The sequence below is a fragment of the Piliocolobus tephrosceles genome, chromosome 19 (assembly GCF_002776525.5).
Source record: "Piliocolobus tephrosceles isolate RC106 chromosome 19, ASM277652v3, whole genome shotgun sequence".
Taxonomy (NCBI): Eukaryota; Metazoa; Chordata; class Mammalia; order Primates; family Cercopithecidae; genus Piliocolobus; species Piliocolobus tephrosceles.
The window spans coordinates 3,414,152-3,428,913 of NC_045452.1; the positions used below are offsets into that span (position 1 = coordinate 3,414,152).

Consider the following 14,762-nt stretch of genomic DNA (forward strand, 5'->3'; position numbering starts at 1 on the left):
CAACTTCCCTCCAACCTGTCTGAGTTCGGCCGGCATCGGGCCGGGGCTCGGGGGCGCTGGCCAGTGGCGGGGGTGGCTGTGGCTGGACCAGGCTCGGCTCCGGCGCCTCGGCCGCTCGGGCTCAGGCTCGGCGGACTCGCTCCCCGCGGGGGCGGATCTGGCGGCGGTCACGGCGAGCAGCCAATCGGGCGGGGCCGCGCCCAGGTGGGGCGTGGCGGGGGCCGGGGCGGGCGTGGCAGGTGGGCGGGGTGAGGTCCCGCCCCCCAGAGACAGGGGGTGGGGCCCTGCAGCCCCGGGGTCGTACCCTGTCCACCCATCCCCCCCCAACCCACTGCTGGCCTGGGCTTCTGCCCCTTCCCCTCCCCGCGGCAGGGGTGTCATTTTCCCGCCGAAAGACTTTGGCCAAGTCCTTCCCAGGCCTCGGTTTATGACCACACTTCACTCCGCCTGCTGAGGGGGAAACAGTTCCGACAGGGCAGGTGCCCGTGCTGCGATGGACAGAGCGCAAGGCCTCCCTCACTGGCACAAACCTGGCTGCGACTCAGTTTCACCTGCCGTGAAATGGGGGCCAGTGAGACAGCAGTCACGGTCTGCGAGATCCCTCCAGTCTCCCAGATCCCCCCGTCACCCTCCTGCCTAGCCGCCACTCCGAATGGACCTGCAAGGAACCGTCCCCACAGAGTTCAATGGGGACCTGGAAAAGGGCCCAGCAGGGGACCCCCACTTTGTATCTTGGGTTCTCCCCATTGAGGCACAGAAGCCCGGAGTGCACCCCCACCGCTCCCCCAGGCCAGCCTCAATGTGGGCCACACCCTAGGGAGTCTGGTTCTGCTGCGGTGAAAAACGGGATGGGAAGGGCTGGGCTGGAGCCACCTTCTTATGTCAAACCCCACAAAGGCCAAGCCAATGGCTCCAGCATCACGAACAGGGAAATAGGTTCTGAAATGAAATGAGCTGGGACCAACCCAGGGAGGCTCAGTGGGTCTGGCAAGAGAAAGGGCTCCTGGGTCGGGCGCGGTGGCTCAAGCCTGTAATCCCAGCACTTTGGGAGGCCAAGACGGGCGGATCACGAGGTCAGGAGATCGAGACCATCCTGGCTAACACGTTGAAACCCCGTCTCTACTAAAAAATACGAAAAAACTAGCCGGGCAAGGTGGCGGGCGCCTGTAGTCCCAGCTACTCCGGAGGCTGAGGCAGGAGAATGGCATAAACCCGGGAGGCAGAGCTTGCAGTGAGCTGAGATCCGGCCACTGCACTCCAGTCCCGGTGACAGAGCGAGACTCCGCCTCAAAAAAAAAAACAAAAAAAAAGAGAAAGGGCTCGGGCCCAGGCCTCCCACTGGCTTCTCCGCAGACCCCTCAGAAAACAGCCTCTGCAGGGACCACTCCCTGCTGCCCTGAATGCCATATACAGAGGCCACTCAGCTATCATGCTCGTTTCTAGGTGCCCACCGTGTGCCCCTCTGAGTCTCAGTTCCCCCACCTGCAGAGGGGTGAGCTACCCTAGTACTGGCCAAACTCCTGGATCTTGCATCTAGGCAGACCTGCCTGGAACCCCTAGAGCAGAGCGCAGAGGACCAGACACTGCGCCAGAAACGCAACCGCATCTTATCTTTAAGCTGGCTCCATCTTCTCAACTGCACCAGTTGCTAGTGCCCCAGCTACCTACCCACCTCAGACGAGCCCAAGGCAAGTTCCCTGATGGCACCCCTCCCCACTGGGTGGGCGTCAGTCCTGCTTCAGCTGGCTGTCTAGAGGAGGGGCCCCTTCCTGCTGGAAGATGAAGAGCAGGTAGCCAGGATCCTGGAGCAGCCCTGCGAGTGCAGCAGCACTCCCCCTGACCTGGTTCACCAGCCTCAGTCCCCAGCTACCTGCCTTGCCTGCCATTGCCCAGGCTCTCACCTTGTGGCTCAGCAGGTAGATTGCTAGGCACTTCCTACTAAGACCAATCTGGGAAGCCTGGCCAGCCCAATGTGGCCCTGCCTCCCCTAGTATCCTCATCAGCCCAGCCAGTTGAGCTGCAGCCCTGGCAACACATGCTCTCTTCAATCCCAGCCTGAGAAAATCAAGGGCAGGGGTGGAGTGGGGCCGGGGTGGGGAGTTCAGGGGCAGGGGTGGTAAGTGGAGGGGCAGTAGCCCAAGGTCTTGAAGTCTTTTGCTTGAGGAGGTCAGGGTAGCTCCAGGCTGTGGGAACATCTTCCCGCCGGGGCATCAACCCTCTGGGGTGCCTCGGGTCCTCCCACACTGCCTGTCTGAGGACTGTTCCGGTCTGGGAGGGTTGGACTGAGCACACTGGCGCCTAAGAGGCGGCCTTGGGGTCACTGGCTTCCACTGTCCCCATGTGGCCCAGCTGGGCCCAGCATTCTGCTTCCCCCGCTCAAGTTTGAGGGTACAGGCCTCACATTTTGGAGTATCTCAAGTCTGAGGCTGTGAGAGTGGCCCTAGCACCGAGACCCACCAGAGGCCTCTGAGCACCAGGGGCCACGAAAAAGGGCCCCCCAGTGAGTCTCAGACCCTCTGGGGACATTAATTTGGCACTGACCATGCACTGGTGCTGGGCTGGGCCTTTTATGAGGATCTCGTGAGCAGACGTAGGAAGCATGACTTGCCTGCTGGCCAACAGGACACCAAGACTCAGGGAGTAGTCACCAACCCCAGGTCCCTCGGCCTGACACAGGCTGCTGGTTCTGAGCCCCACAGGCCCCAGTCGGGTGAGGAGAGCCCATGGGGCCGCCTTAGCAGAGACCAGCATTTGCTCCCTTTCTTTCTAGATGAGAAGGGCCAGGCTGCCCCAAACTCCTGGCATGTGTGTGCCAGGCGCAGGTTCCTAGAGTCAGAGCCCAGCAGGACCAAAGAAGGGTGGGTGCGGGTGCAGGTGCTGGGAGTGTGCTGGGGGGAAGTCTGGTTACTGGGTTTAGAGGGGCAGGGAGCTGAGCCAGGGAGACAAATTCTGCTGGGTGAGCCCTCTTAGGGTCACTCTGTGAAGAACCCAGAGGCCACAGCAGGAGGCAACGCCCCAGCCTCTAAGCTGGCTGGTAAGGAAGGCCCCCCTTATCAGCGGCTGCTGGGACAGCTCCACCCTGACTCCTCACTGCGCTAGGCCTCAGTCAGTAACAGGAACCATGATAATCACACCATAACCCAGGTCTCCCTGCATGTACTTGTTTCAGCCTCCCAACCCCAAGTCAGGGGCCCTTGCTGTTTCATCTACAGGTTAGAGCACTGGGGTGCTGGGAGTGGGGTGTCCCAGTGGTCTAACTGCTCACTGCATACCCAGCTTTAGAGTTCTTAGGGCCTGGCCAAGGAACACAGAGGGCTCTATACCTCCTGAGGCTGAGTAGGGGCCTGAGCCCATTCTGAGGATAATGACCAGCAGAGAAAATGAGGCTCCCAGGTCAGCCTCTAAGCTGCAGGCAGAGCTCTGGGCCTTGCTCCAGCCTCCTCCTGGGGCTGACCCACCAGTGCATGCAATGAACACCGTAGCAGGGTTAGGCATGGGGCAGGCAAACCCCTAAAGTGTCTCTAGGCAGACCAAAGCGCTGCCCAGAACGGACCCCATCCAGCTGCCTGGTCCCTGAGGGCTCAGGGCAGGGTGCTGTTCTGAGTGTTGGGCTGTGTCCTGCCCACTCTTCACATGGTACCTAGCATACCCAAGTGGGTCCAGCCCAACCTGGGATCCCATTTTCCTTTCCTCCCCAGGAGCCCCATCAAATCTTGCAATAAGCAACTGCATGCTGGCTTGTGGTCCACCAGGACCCACTGATTGCTTTCCCACTTGGCAATTTTCACCCTTCCCAAGTCACTAGGCTGTTACCTGGAGGACCAGCTGTTGCCAGGCCATTGGCAGGGGCTGCCCACCGCCCATGCCACCACTGACCATGCCAGGCTCCTGGGCACGCTCCAGCTGCAGGGCAACATGGCGCCGCTCCTGCTCCAGTGCCCGTGTCAGCCTCTCGAAGCGGGCCTCCTGCTCCTTCACCGAGGCCAGGATGCTGGCGGCCGAGTGCACTTTGCAGTCCTCCATGACCAGGGCGCCCGCCAGCTGCAGGCAAAGCAGAGCAAGCTCAGTGGGGTGGGGCACCAGCCTGGCAAGGCCATCATGGGCCCCTGCCCACCCCACTCACAGACCATACAACTCACTCCCAGACCAGAGCATCCAGCCCTCTAGAGGGAAGCACACTGATTAAATTCTAAATTAAAAGTCATTAATCCGAGGCTGTCTGGAAGCAGCCGGCTCACTCCCCATGGGTCATGGGACTCTGACCTGGCTCCTCCACTTCCTGCTAAGGCCTAGCAGAAACATGGGCCATGGGCGGCTTGGAACCTGCTGGGAAGGGCAGGAAGAGCTGGTATGATGAAAGCTTCCTACCTCCCAGGCCCTCTGCTGCCCATAGCACATGCCAGCTCACCCTCCATTTCACAGGGCCACCCCACTCCCATCTCACAGAGGCAGACACCAGGGCCCAGAAAGGGTGGGGGACCATTTGTAGCCACACAGCAGGTGTGGCATGGCCAGTGTGGCCAGCAAGCAGGGAGTGAGAAGCCGCTTCACTAATGGGTGCCCAAGACCCTGAGGCAGGTGCAGGTGACCATAGCCTGAGAGCTCCCGGCAACACTGGTCTGGAGACCAGCAGTCCAGCCTCCACTCACCTCCACACTGGCCAGGAACAAGGGTGGTGCCTGCTACACGTGACAGAGTAAAAACTGAGGACAAGCCTGGTTGAGGTTCTGGCTGGGGGTGCATGAAGTTAGAGATCCTAAGCCTGGAAGTGGCTGGTGTGTGTGTGATGCCTTATCCAGAAAAGGGCAGGGGCCAGGCATTGGAAGCCAGGCACAGGGTGGGATTGGGTGTGCCAGGCCCAGCCCAGTGTTGCCCTTCAGGGCCCCAGGGCCCCAGGGGAGCAGGCGGGGGCCGTGAGGGCTTGGCAGCTGCAGTGACAAACCAGCACTTTCCCTCCTGGCTTGCTCCCTGGCTGCCCAGCATGTTTGTTTTTCATGGATAAAATGAAGCAGGACAAGTATATGGAGCTCAGATCCAGGCTCACCGCAGTGGGCAGGGCATAGCCACGAGGCCACACTGCCTGGAGCACAGTGAGCATGGCCCAGTGCCCAGGGCTGCTCAGGCATCCTCCTGGCCGGTCCCGCCAGCCTGATGAGGCTGACTGCTGGATCCCTTGCCCTTGCACCAATATAGGGCCCTCCATGGGGAGGACACACATTGCAGGTGACATCCCCAGAGGATCAGCACTGCTGCTTACTGGTCTGGATGGAGCCAGCTGCAAGGACAGAGTCCCCAAGATAAAAAGCAGTGCTGGGCTCAGTTGTGCCAGTGCTGGCTGGGCCAGCAACATGGTGCGAGGACATGGGTGCACCTCATAGGTGAAGAGACATTGTGGAGCCCAGCACCACTGACAGCTGGGAAAACAGGCCCAGCAAGGGCGAGAGACCAGTGCAGGCCCCAAAAGCTGCTCTCCATTTCCGCAGCACCTGTCCCACAAATGAAACTGTCAACACGACCTTTCGGGGAAGCCAGTATGAGTGGAGGAGCTGTTTTCAGCCAGCCACAGAATGGAAGAATGCAGGCAGAGTTGGGGGCCGCCACCTGAGACTGAGGTGCAGACTGGGTGCTCCAGCAAAAGGAGAAACAGCACTGCACACCCAGAGCATGGTCACACAGCTCTTCTCTACACACCTGATGCTGTCTACCCACACACAGGCCCCAGACCCACCAACACAGGGGAGCCTGTGTATGAATGGACTGAACCCAGTTCTGGGCCTGAGGTGGGAATGGTAGGGTATTCCCCTTGGGAGAGCCAGGGCAGATGGCAGGGGCCATGTCACTGGAGCCCCCAGCCCTGTCCCGGCTGCAGCACCAGCCCATCATCTAAGCCGAACCTCGGAATCAAGGGGCAGAAGGGAATGGGATACAGCCCTGGATGGTAACAATCGGGACCACAGGGTAGCCACTGGCCTCGTGGACCTGGGCTGGCTTACTTCCCTCCCCGTGCAGAGACGTGGACCCTCACCTACACCACACACCCCATCCCCCATCTAGCAGGACCAGGCTTGGGTCGCAGACCCTGAGGACAGCTTCCCTGACCTAAGCCTCTCCAGCACACCCTGGCTCTGGGGTCTAAAGATGCCCACCCTAAAAGGGCCCACTGGCTCTGGCTGAGGGCTCAGAACTCCAAGGCCACAGTGGGAAGGTGACCAAACCCCACACTGACCTTCTCATTGCCCAACTTGGCTCGATTGGTGCAAAATGACCATGTGTCTCCCTGGAGACATCCAGAAACACTGGCCAGTGTTTGGGGGGAGAGTCCAGCAGCCATGCTCAGGACAGCAGAGACCTCGGTGCTGGGCCTGTGCCATCTGTCCCAGCTACAAGGTGTGCCCTGCATTTGCCCTGGGGGGAAGTGCCCTGGGCCCGCAGGTCATGCATGGGCTTGGCACCTCAGGTGTCTCAAGAGCAACCCGGGACACGCTCCAGGCAGAGCACGGAAGGCCCAGGTCCACTCCTCTGACATGGTAGCCTCTGGCCTATGACAGGAGCCCATGTGGATACAAGGGATCCCGGCCCAGAACCATAGAGGGCTGCTTTTCAGATGATAACTCAAAATGCTGTTTTTATATTCGAGTAATATATCACGTCAAGGAAAGCAAAATGTGCATGGATTCTTAAGATCGATGGGGCCTGAGTGGATGCTGGGCAGAGTGGGCACCGGAGTTGCTTTTGAGAGCCTTGGGGGCAGGCTGGGAAGGGGGACGCTGCAGGGACCCTGGCTGTCCTCTCCAGCCAATGCCACCTTGGCCTCCGCTAACCTAGGAAGGGCCCAGCATTGCCTTGTCGGGTAGACCCCTCACGACCTCCCACCCAAAACACAGCAGCCAGCTTTATGCCCAACTCTGAGGAGGCCACTTCTTGCCAAACATGTTGGCCCCAGGAGTTTACTTAGCAGCAACGCAGGAAGGACACTGCACAGTCCACGAGTGACCAGACTTCAGGACCATGTGGACAACACCATGTTCCAGCCAGAAAACATCAGGAACTAAAGAGGGGTTGGAAAAGTTGGGGCTAAATTGAAACTCTGAAAAATAAATTGCAAAACAAAAGTGATGACCCAGCCCCAGCAACAATGGACACTGGCCTGGACCCAATGGGGTCCAGGACCAGGAAGAGAGCCTCCAGGTGCTCTCACAGGATGAACTGCTGGGCAAGCAGGTGGCCCAAGGAGAGAAGCATGGCAGAAGAGGGTGCCCCAGGCACACAGCCCATGGGAGACTAGAGGGAGGGCAAGCAAAGGAGAGATGGGGGAGGATGGACAGACAGATGGATACAGGGATGGATGAATGAATGGAGGGTGGCTGAGGCAGTGGTGGAAGATGGACAGAGGGATGGACAGATGGATGGATGGGTGGGGGGATGGTGGGGGATGAACAGAGATGAATGGATGAATAGGGGATGGACAGAAGAATGAATGAATGGGTTGGGGGGATGGTGAAGGATGAACATATAGATGAATGAATGGATGGGTGGGTAGGGGGATGGTGGGAGATGGACATACAGATGAATGGATGGATGGATTGGGGGATGGTGGAGTATGAACATATAGATGGATGGGTGGGTAGGAGGATGGTAGGGGATGGACAGAGAGATAAACAGATGGATAGATGGAGGGATGGTGGGGGATGGATGGATAAATGGATGGACGGATGGGCGGGGGGATGGTGGAGGATGGAACGGTGGATGGACAGATGGGGGAATGAGGGGTAAGAGGACAGATGGGTGAATGGATAGGCGAGTGGGTGAAGTGATAGAAGGGTGGACAGCTAGATGGATGATTGGATGGGTTTATAGATGAAATGAATGGACGGATGAGTAGTAGGTTGTAGGTGGGTGGCTGGAGGGATGGGAGAAGAGGAGGCCAGATAGAAGGGGGTGTAACTGAGTGAGTGAACAAATGTGTGGACAGGAGGCTAGTAGGTGGTTATATAAGAAAATGAGGGGAGATGGGAGGATGGGTAAATGGTGTCTAGTTGGATGGGAAGGTGGCTGGATGGATACAGGTGGTGTTGGAGGGATAAAATGATGGAAGAATGTGTAGGAGGGTGGGCAGATGGGATGCTGAAGGTTGGGTGGATGGAGGAGTGGATGATGGGGAAAACAGAGTGGGATGCATGAATGGAAGGGTGGGTGCGCTGTGTGGGGGCTGGTAGGCAGGAAGGAAGTGCTGGAACCTCATTAAGTAGAGAATGTCCTGGCCCCCAAACCCTCTGGGGCAAACCACAGTCAACACACACTGTCAGGAACATGAAGGCATGGTGAGCAACCTGAGGGTAGAAGCTAAATCCTTTCCCTGAAACCAAAGCTGACATTTGACATCTTCTTGCCAACCCAGACATTCCTTCTCGGGAGTGCAGCCAGAGCCTTGTCCGGAAAATGAAATTATGGGGCCCGAGTCCAATGTGGGTTGAGGAATTAGAGGAATTTCCGAAGGGTCAGGCCAGTGAGGGGTGGCAGGCGGGGCCTAGGTCCCATCCTGACCCCTTGCCAGCTGTCTACCAGGACACAGCCAGGGCTGTGCTGGCCCCCGTGAGGGGAGAGAGGGGACGGATGACCATCGAGCTTCCTCCCACACCCTCTTCCCCCTCCACCCATCCCTACGAGGAGGAAATGATGCCAGAAGTGCCCTGGCAGGAGTTGGACCCAGCCCCAGCACCCACCTTCTGCCTGGGAGGACATCCTGGGAGCTGCCAGCACAGAGACTTGCTCCCCACCCTAGCTGGCCAGGCCTTGTGGGGGCCCCATGTTTACCCTGTTGCCCCTACTGTGGTCAGATGGTGCCCAAAGCCTTGTGGGGAGCTTCTGGCCAAGCCCACTGGCCAGGCACTGCAGCCAAGCTGGGACAGGGCCAGAGCCAGGGGCCTGGGGTGTGGGGTTCACAGGGCAGAGTCCACGCCCATGTGTGCCAAGGCCAGGACCACAGTCCCTTGCAGACTGTGTTGGGCCTGGGGTGCCTGAGCTGGGGATGACAGTTCTCAGCCTCTAAGCAGCAGAAGGAACCCCTAAGGAAAGACGGACAAGCGTGACTTTGTGAGAATGAAACTTTCTGTATATCAAAAAAAAAAAAAAAACCGGATCACACAGTGCGGTCATGTTTTTTAAAGAACTGACACCATTTAGAGCCACACATGCAGTGAGTGTTTTGACGAAATGATGGGTGCCAGCGCTACTCGCAGACCATGACTCCAGCACGGTGAGGCTCGTGTGGGGTGTGCGGGACCCACCACACTAGGCTCTCCACTTCTGTGCATTTGTAATTTTCCATAATGGAAGAAGCAGACACAAAGAAAACGAAAAGACAATCGGCATGTTGGGATCAAGTATTTGTAACATACAACAACAAAGTGGCATCCTCAACCCATTAGGTGCTCTCATAGGCTGCTCCACAGCCCCACGGTCCTGCCCCTGCTGGTGTACCACTCCTCAAAGCACGGGCCGCTGGCATCATCAGAACCTCAATAGGAAATGGACAAACCAGATACCCTCCCCACCCAGCAGGCGAGTGCAAGCAGAGGCCAGGGACTAATCTCCCCAGGAGCCAGGGCGGTGCCCACTGTCAGACAGCCATAATCAGATTCAGCCTGGAAATTTGATTTCCCCAGCAGAGGCGGCGAGCCAGGCTGGATGAGACGCCATCAGGGGGTTGGGTAGAGGGACAGAGATAGTTCCCCAGGCTGTCCACATGCTCACTCAGTGGCACCCGCTGATCATGTGAGCGACCACTCCCACGTCCAGGGAGACTACTCAGAAAGGGCCTCTTCCCACGGTGCTCCTGCCCTGCACTAATGCAGTGCCCAAGGCCAAAGGTGGCCAGGACCAAAGCTACACTGGTCAGCCCCAGGGGGCCTGCTGGATGGGAGGTCCAGGGGCACCAGGGGCTGTGTGGGGCTGATACGGAAGTTGGGGGTCTGGTCAAGGCAGGGACACTGCTGGGGGCCAGGGAGCTGGGCAGCCTAAGGTTAGGGTAAGGGCTGGCTCTAGGGAATGTCAGTGGCCGAATGAGCCCAGTGACTACAGGCAGGATGTGACAGGTGAGCAGGCAGGGCAGGCGAGTATCCCAGCAACTGTCCCTCCTCTGGGAGGCATGAGCCACAGGGAGCCACTGCTGGAGGTCCCTAAAGGGTCTGGGCTTAAGATTCCCAATCTAGCAGGTCACCTGCCCCCTGAGCCAACAGCAGCATCCTTTAAGTCTCCTTGGTCTCCGGAGACCTGCCTCTCCATGAGGAGACATGGGATGGGGTGGAACGGAGGTCCTCCAGGCCGCAATTCAAAACAGTCCCCCAATGCCCTTCCTGTGCCTGACCCAGACTCTAGCTGCAGCTGCAGCAGTGGGCGGTCCTGCAGACTCCAAGTCGTGGAGTAGTGCCAGTGAGGGGCCACATTCTCTGGGCTCCCTGCTGCAGCCTGCCCAGGACACCACCAAGGTCTCAAAGGCTGGGGAGCTCCAGGGAGAGGGCTGCAGGGGCTGCCAGTGCAGTGTCTTCTCTCCTGCACACTCAGTCCACCTAGTCAACCCCCAATGATGAACATGAAGCCTGTAGGGGTGTGGAGAGGTGTAGTACCCCACTAAGTGGGCCGGACATTGGTGGTGGTGGCGGCTGGCCCATTGCCTCCACGGCTTCCAGGGACGGGCACCCACCCTGCAAGGTGCCGTGTGGCTCATGCCCCTGCCTCAGGGAGGGCAGGCGCAGTGGAGGCCGGGGGACGGGCGGCAGTTACAAGGCCCAGACATGGAGCTGAGCCCCATCCTCTGTACCCTGGGGTGGGCACAGGGACCAAAGCATCCCTGAGGAGGGAGCTGACAGGGCTCACAGCTAGGCTGGGATCAGAGGCAGCCCTGCCCTACCACGCCCTATGGCCCCACTGAGGCACTGTAGGGGACAGCTGTCCGCCAGGCTGAGGGGCCTCAGTGGGCAGGTGCAGCAGTCGCCATGCTGGCCACCAGCCTGAGCACACAGGGCCCTCCGCCTGCAACACCCTTCCCCCCCCCGAAGATAGTGGGTAGACCCCTTCTTCCCAGCCCCTCTATCGCCATGGCAACACCCAGGCTTCTCCTGAGGGACAGAGCCTCTTTGTGGTGACACAAAGCCCCTTTGAGGGGAGGTGGGGGTGCAGCCCCTGGGAGCCTGTGGCCAAAGGGCCCCTGGGGGGTAAAGCAGGCCCCCCCCAGCCCAGGACCTTTCCCAGGTTGCGGAGCCAAGGAAGTTGAGGTAGGAGAGCCTTGAGGTTAGCCCAGCCTACCCCAGCTGCCCACCCAGAAGGGTCTCCGGATGGATGAGCCGGACAGCCCGGGAGGCCAGGCCGAGGCTGGGCAGAGACAGCACCGAGGAGCCTCTCTGCAGAAGCCTCTCTGCAGGAGCTAGGGGGTTCCCGCTTTCCCCCTTGTTCTTTTCACAAAGAACACACTCTGCTTAGATAAGTGGAAAACAGCACTGGCAGCAGAGCTCCCGACTGTCAGGAAATGCCCAGGACGGCCGCAGGAACAGTGCCTGTGGGAGATGGGGGCAGGAAGTCCTCCGTGGGAGGGCAGGCAGGGGCCGTGAGATGGAACGTCAGACGGTGGGAGGTCTGGCACCAGGTGTGCTGAGAGGACTGGCCCCAGCATCATGGCCCCACCCAGTTCACTGTCCTCTCACTTCTCTGGCCTTGGCCTCCGTCTTCACCTGTCCACCCGGGGGAAAATGTTGCCGGCCTTGCTGCAGCTAAAACCCTGGGACAGGCCAGAGGTGGATAACAGGGAACCTCACCGTGGCTTGGCTTATTCCAGGGCTGGGGAAATGGAACCCTGAGGATCATGTGGGTCTCTGGCACAGTGACAACATGGCTGCCCCATCCATGCTTCAGCCCCACAGCCAGGGAGGCAGAGGAGGCCAGGCCACATTTCCCCAGACTCCCAGCCCTGGAGTTCCTCCTGTACTGGCCTGAGGGTCCCTGTCCCCATCCCCACCTCCCCACCCACTGACTGCTGCTGACCAGGCACCTGGCAGCTCCCTGCATGCAGGCACCCTGCCCAGAGGCCCTCCCCAGGTGACCTCACTCTGACCCACAGCAGCTTTGCTAACTAAGCCTGTGGGGTGGGGTCGGGGGGTGGTCACTGGCCCCCTGCGGCAGTACGAGGAGGTGCTAGCCCAGGGAGAGATCCATTCTTTTGTAGGCAAATCTACCCGGCTATCAGGGAGTGGGGCCAAGGGCTGCCCCCACATGGCAGTGCCTGGGTCAGCAAACACTCACTGCATCCCCCACGGAGGCCCTCACCACACCCCTCCCAGCCTGCCTTCCCCACTGGCATTCCGCTGTCTGCTGACACCTGCGGGCACAGGGGTGGGGGTTGGGACCCTCCAGCTGCCGTGGCAGGGAGTGGCCATAGGGTGGTTGCTGCGGTGGATGGAGGACATGGGGTTCAGAATGGATCAGAGGAAGGTGTGGGTGAGAGAATACGTCCGGGCTGACCGCAAGGGATCAGGCCTGGGTGGCTGGAGGGAAGGGCCAAGACCCTGAGCGGGAGGGTGCAAAGGGGGTCTGTGAGGCTGGAGAAGCTGAGGGACTGCTAGATGCATGAGGTTCTGGAAGAGAGGGGTTCAGGCTAGAGACAGAAACACCAGCAGCTTCAGCCTGTGAAGCCAAGAGACAAGACAGGTGCAAGCCCCAGTGCCTCCTCCAAAGTACCCTCCCCTGACCTTCTAGAACAAGGAGACAAAGTCACTTTCCCAGCCATCATCTTCCCTGCACTGGAAGGGGCAGAACCAGGACCCAGCACTGAGAGGTGAGCCTCAGGAAGGAGGCAGTGCTGCCATCCCTTGGGGATAACAGCCTGTCCCCTAAAAGTCCCAAAACCCTTGGGAAAGGTGTTCCTCACTGTGCCCTTCTCCCACCCAGCACATCAGAGGAGCCAGTGGTGCGGGTCCCTGACCCAGCATGAAGTAGAGCCCACCCTGTGATATGCAGGGAGGTTCCACGTCTCATTTGTTCCACCCTTGCCCCAGGATCCTGTGTGGCCTCTGGCCAGCGCTGGCTGCTCCCAAGGCGCCTGGAGCACAGCCCATCCCTCCCAGAGCCTGAGCTGGACACTGGCCTTGCCGCTCCCAACCCCCTCCCCTGCTGGGAGCCAGCTCCACTCTGGAGTGCCCATGGCAACAGGCCTAGACACCAACCTCCAGCAAGTGCGCAAAGTCCTGCCTTTCATATGCAAGCAACGCAGAGGGCCAGGCAGGGAGCTGCACTACCCAATCCAGGGCAGATGCCAGGCCCTGCAGCCTCCCATCTGGCTCCCACCCCCACATACCAGGAGAGCCTCAGGACTCGACTGTGTGTCCAGTCCCCGCCACAAAGAGGTGGGAACCTTGCAGAGGGAAGCGCTGACAGTCTGGGGCCCTCCTCAGAGCCCCCTACTGGCATGTGTGCAGCCGCCCACACTGCTATGGTGTGAATGCCAGTGTCCCCCAAATTCACGTTAAAACCTAATCTCCAATGTGACACTATGAAGAGGTAGGGCCTTTAGGAGGTGATTAGTGCCCTTATATGATCAATGTCCTTATCAAAGTGGCCCTTGGGGGCTGCTTTACCCCTTCTGCCATGTGAGGACACACAGAAGGCACCATCTATGAACAGCCTTCACCACACACGAAATCTGCTGGCGCCTCGATCTTGGACTTCCCAGCCTCCAGCACTGGGAACAGTAAGTTTCTGTTGTTTATAAATGACTCCGTCTAAAGGTATTTGGTGGCAGAGCGTGAATGAACTAAGACACACACAGACACACACAAGCACACCCAAGCAAAGGGACTCACAGATGCCCCACAGGCACAGGCACCAGCAGGCACACTCGTCCACACCCACGTGGCTGTAGCTTATCCCACCTAGAAGTCCTGACAGGCCCTTTCGAGGGTGGGGGACATCTTGGCTCCTGATCAGCATGCTAGGTAGACCCCATTCCTGTCCTGGACACCGGGCAAGGCAGACCCCCTCCGAGACCCCTGAGGCAAGGTCAAGCCTGCCCCTAACACCACAATCTGCAGGACCCCCTGCCTCTGATCCCATATGAGGTTCCTCTGAGACAGGTGGGAGTGGCTGGGCCTGCAGACCCGGAGCTTGCACAGACCCACCTGCAGGGACAAGCACACCTTACCACACCCCAGTGCCCAGGAAAGACCCTTCCACCATGGGAGGATTCAAGAAGCCGCTTTCCACTGAGTCACATTTAGTGCATTACTTAGGAAACAGCTGGTATGTGCCCTAGAAGGTTAAAGACGGTGTTCAACTCCACTGGCCACAGACCACAGTGAAAAGAAGCTGCCAGCCGGGCGTGATGGCTCATGCCTGTAATCCCAGCACTTTGGGAGGCCAAGGCGGGCAGATCACCTGAGGTCGGGAGTTCAAGACCTGCCTGACCAAAATGGAGAAACCCCGTCTCTACTAAAAACAAAATTAGCTGGGCGTGGTGGTGCATGCCTGTAATCCCAGCTACTCAGGAGGCTGAGGCAGGAGGCAGAGGTTGCGGTGAGCTAGGATCACGCCACTGCACTCCAGCCTGGGCAACAAAAGCAAAACTCTGGAAAGAAAGAAAAGAAAAGAGAAGAGAAGAGAAGAGAAGAGAAGAGAAGAGAAGAGAAGAGAAGAGAAAGGGAAGAAAGAAAGAAAGGGAAGGAAGGAAGGAAGGAAGGAAGGAAGGAAGGAAGGAAGGAAGGAAGAAAGAAAGAAAG

General features: G+C 59.1%; 1 protein-coding gene across 7 annotated transcripts in view; it reads right to left on the bottom strand.

Moving 5' to 3' along the window:
- The window catches only part of ARVCF (ARVCF delta catenin family member), a 55,372-nt gene that overhangs the window by 17,171 nt on the left and 23,439 nt on the right, over nt 1–14,762 (bottom strand). For 4 of the 7 annotated variants that reach the window (XM_023192611.2, XM_023192610.2, XM_023192607.1 and 1 more), the window contains exons 1-2: nt 3,814–3,936; nt 16–551 (exon numbers count right to left, since the gene is read on the bottom strand). The exons of 1 other annotated variant lie outside the window; for it this stretch is intronic. In XM_023192611.2, the coding sequence (XP_023048379.1) occupies nt 16–381 (366 nt within the window). In that variant the 5' untranslated portion in view covers nt 382–551; nt 3,814–3,936. Of the gene's footprint in view, nt 1–15; nt 552–3,813; nt 4,042–14,762 lie in introns of those variants that run through there. 2 more of the 7 variants (XM_023192608.3, XM_023192612.3) reach the window with 2 other exon arrangements.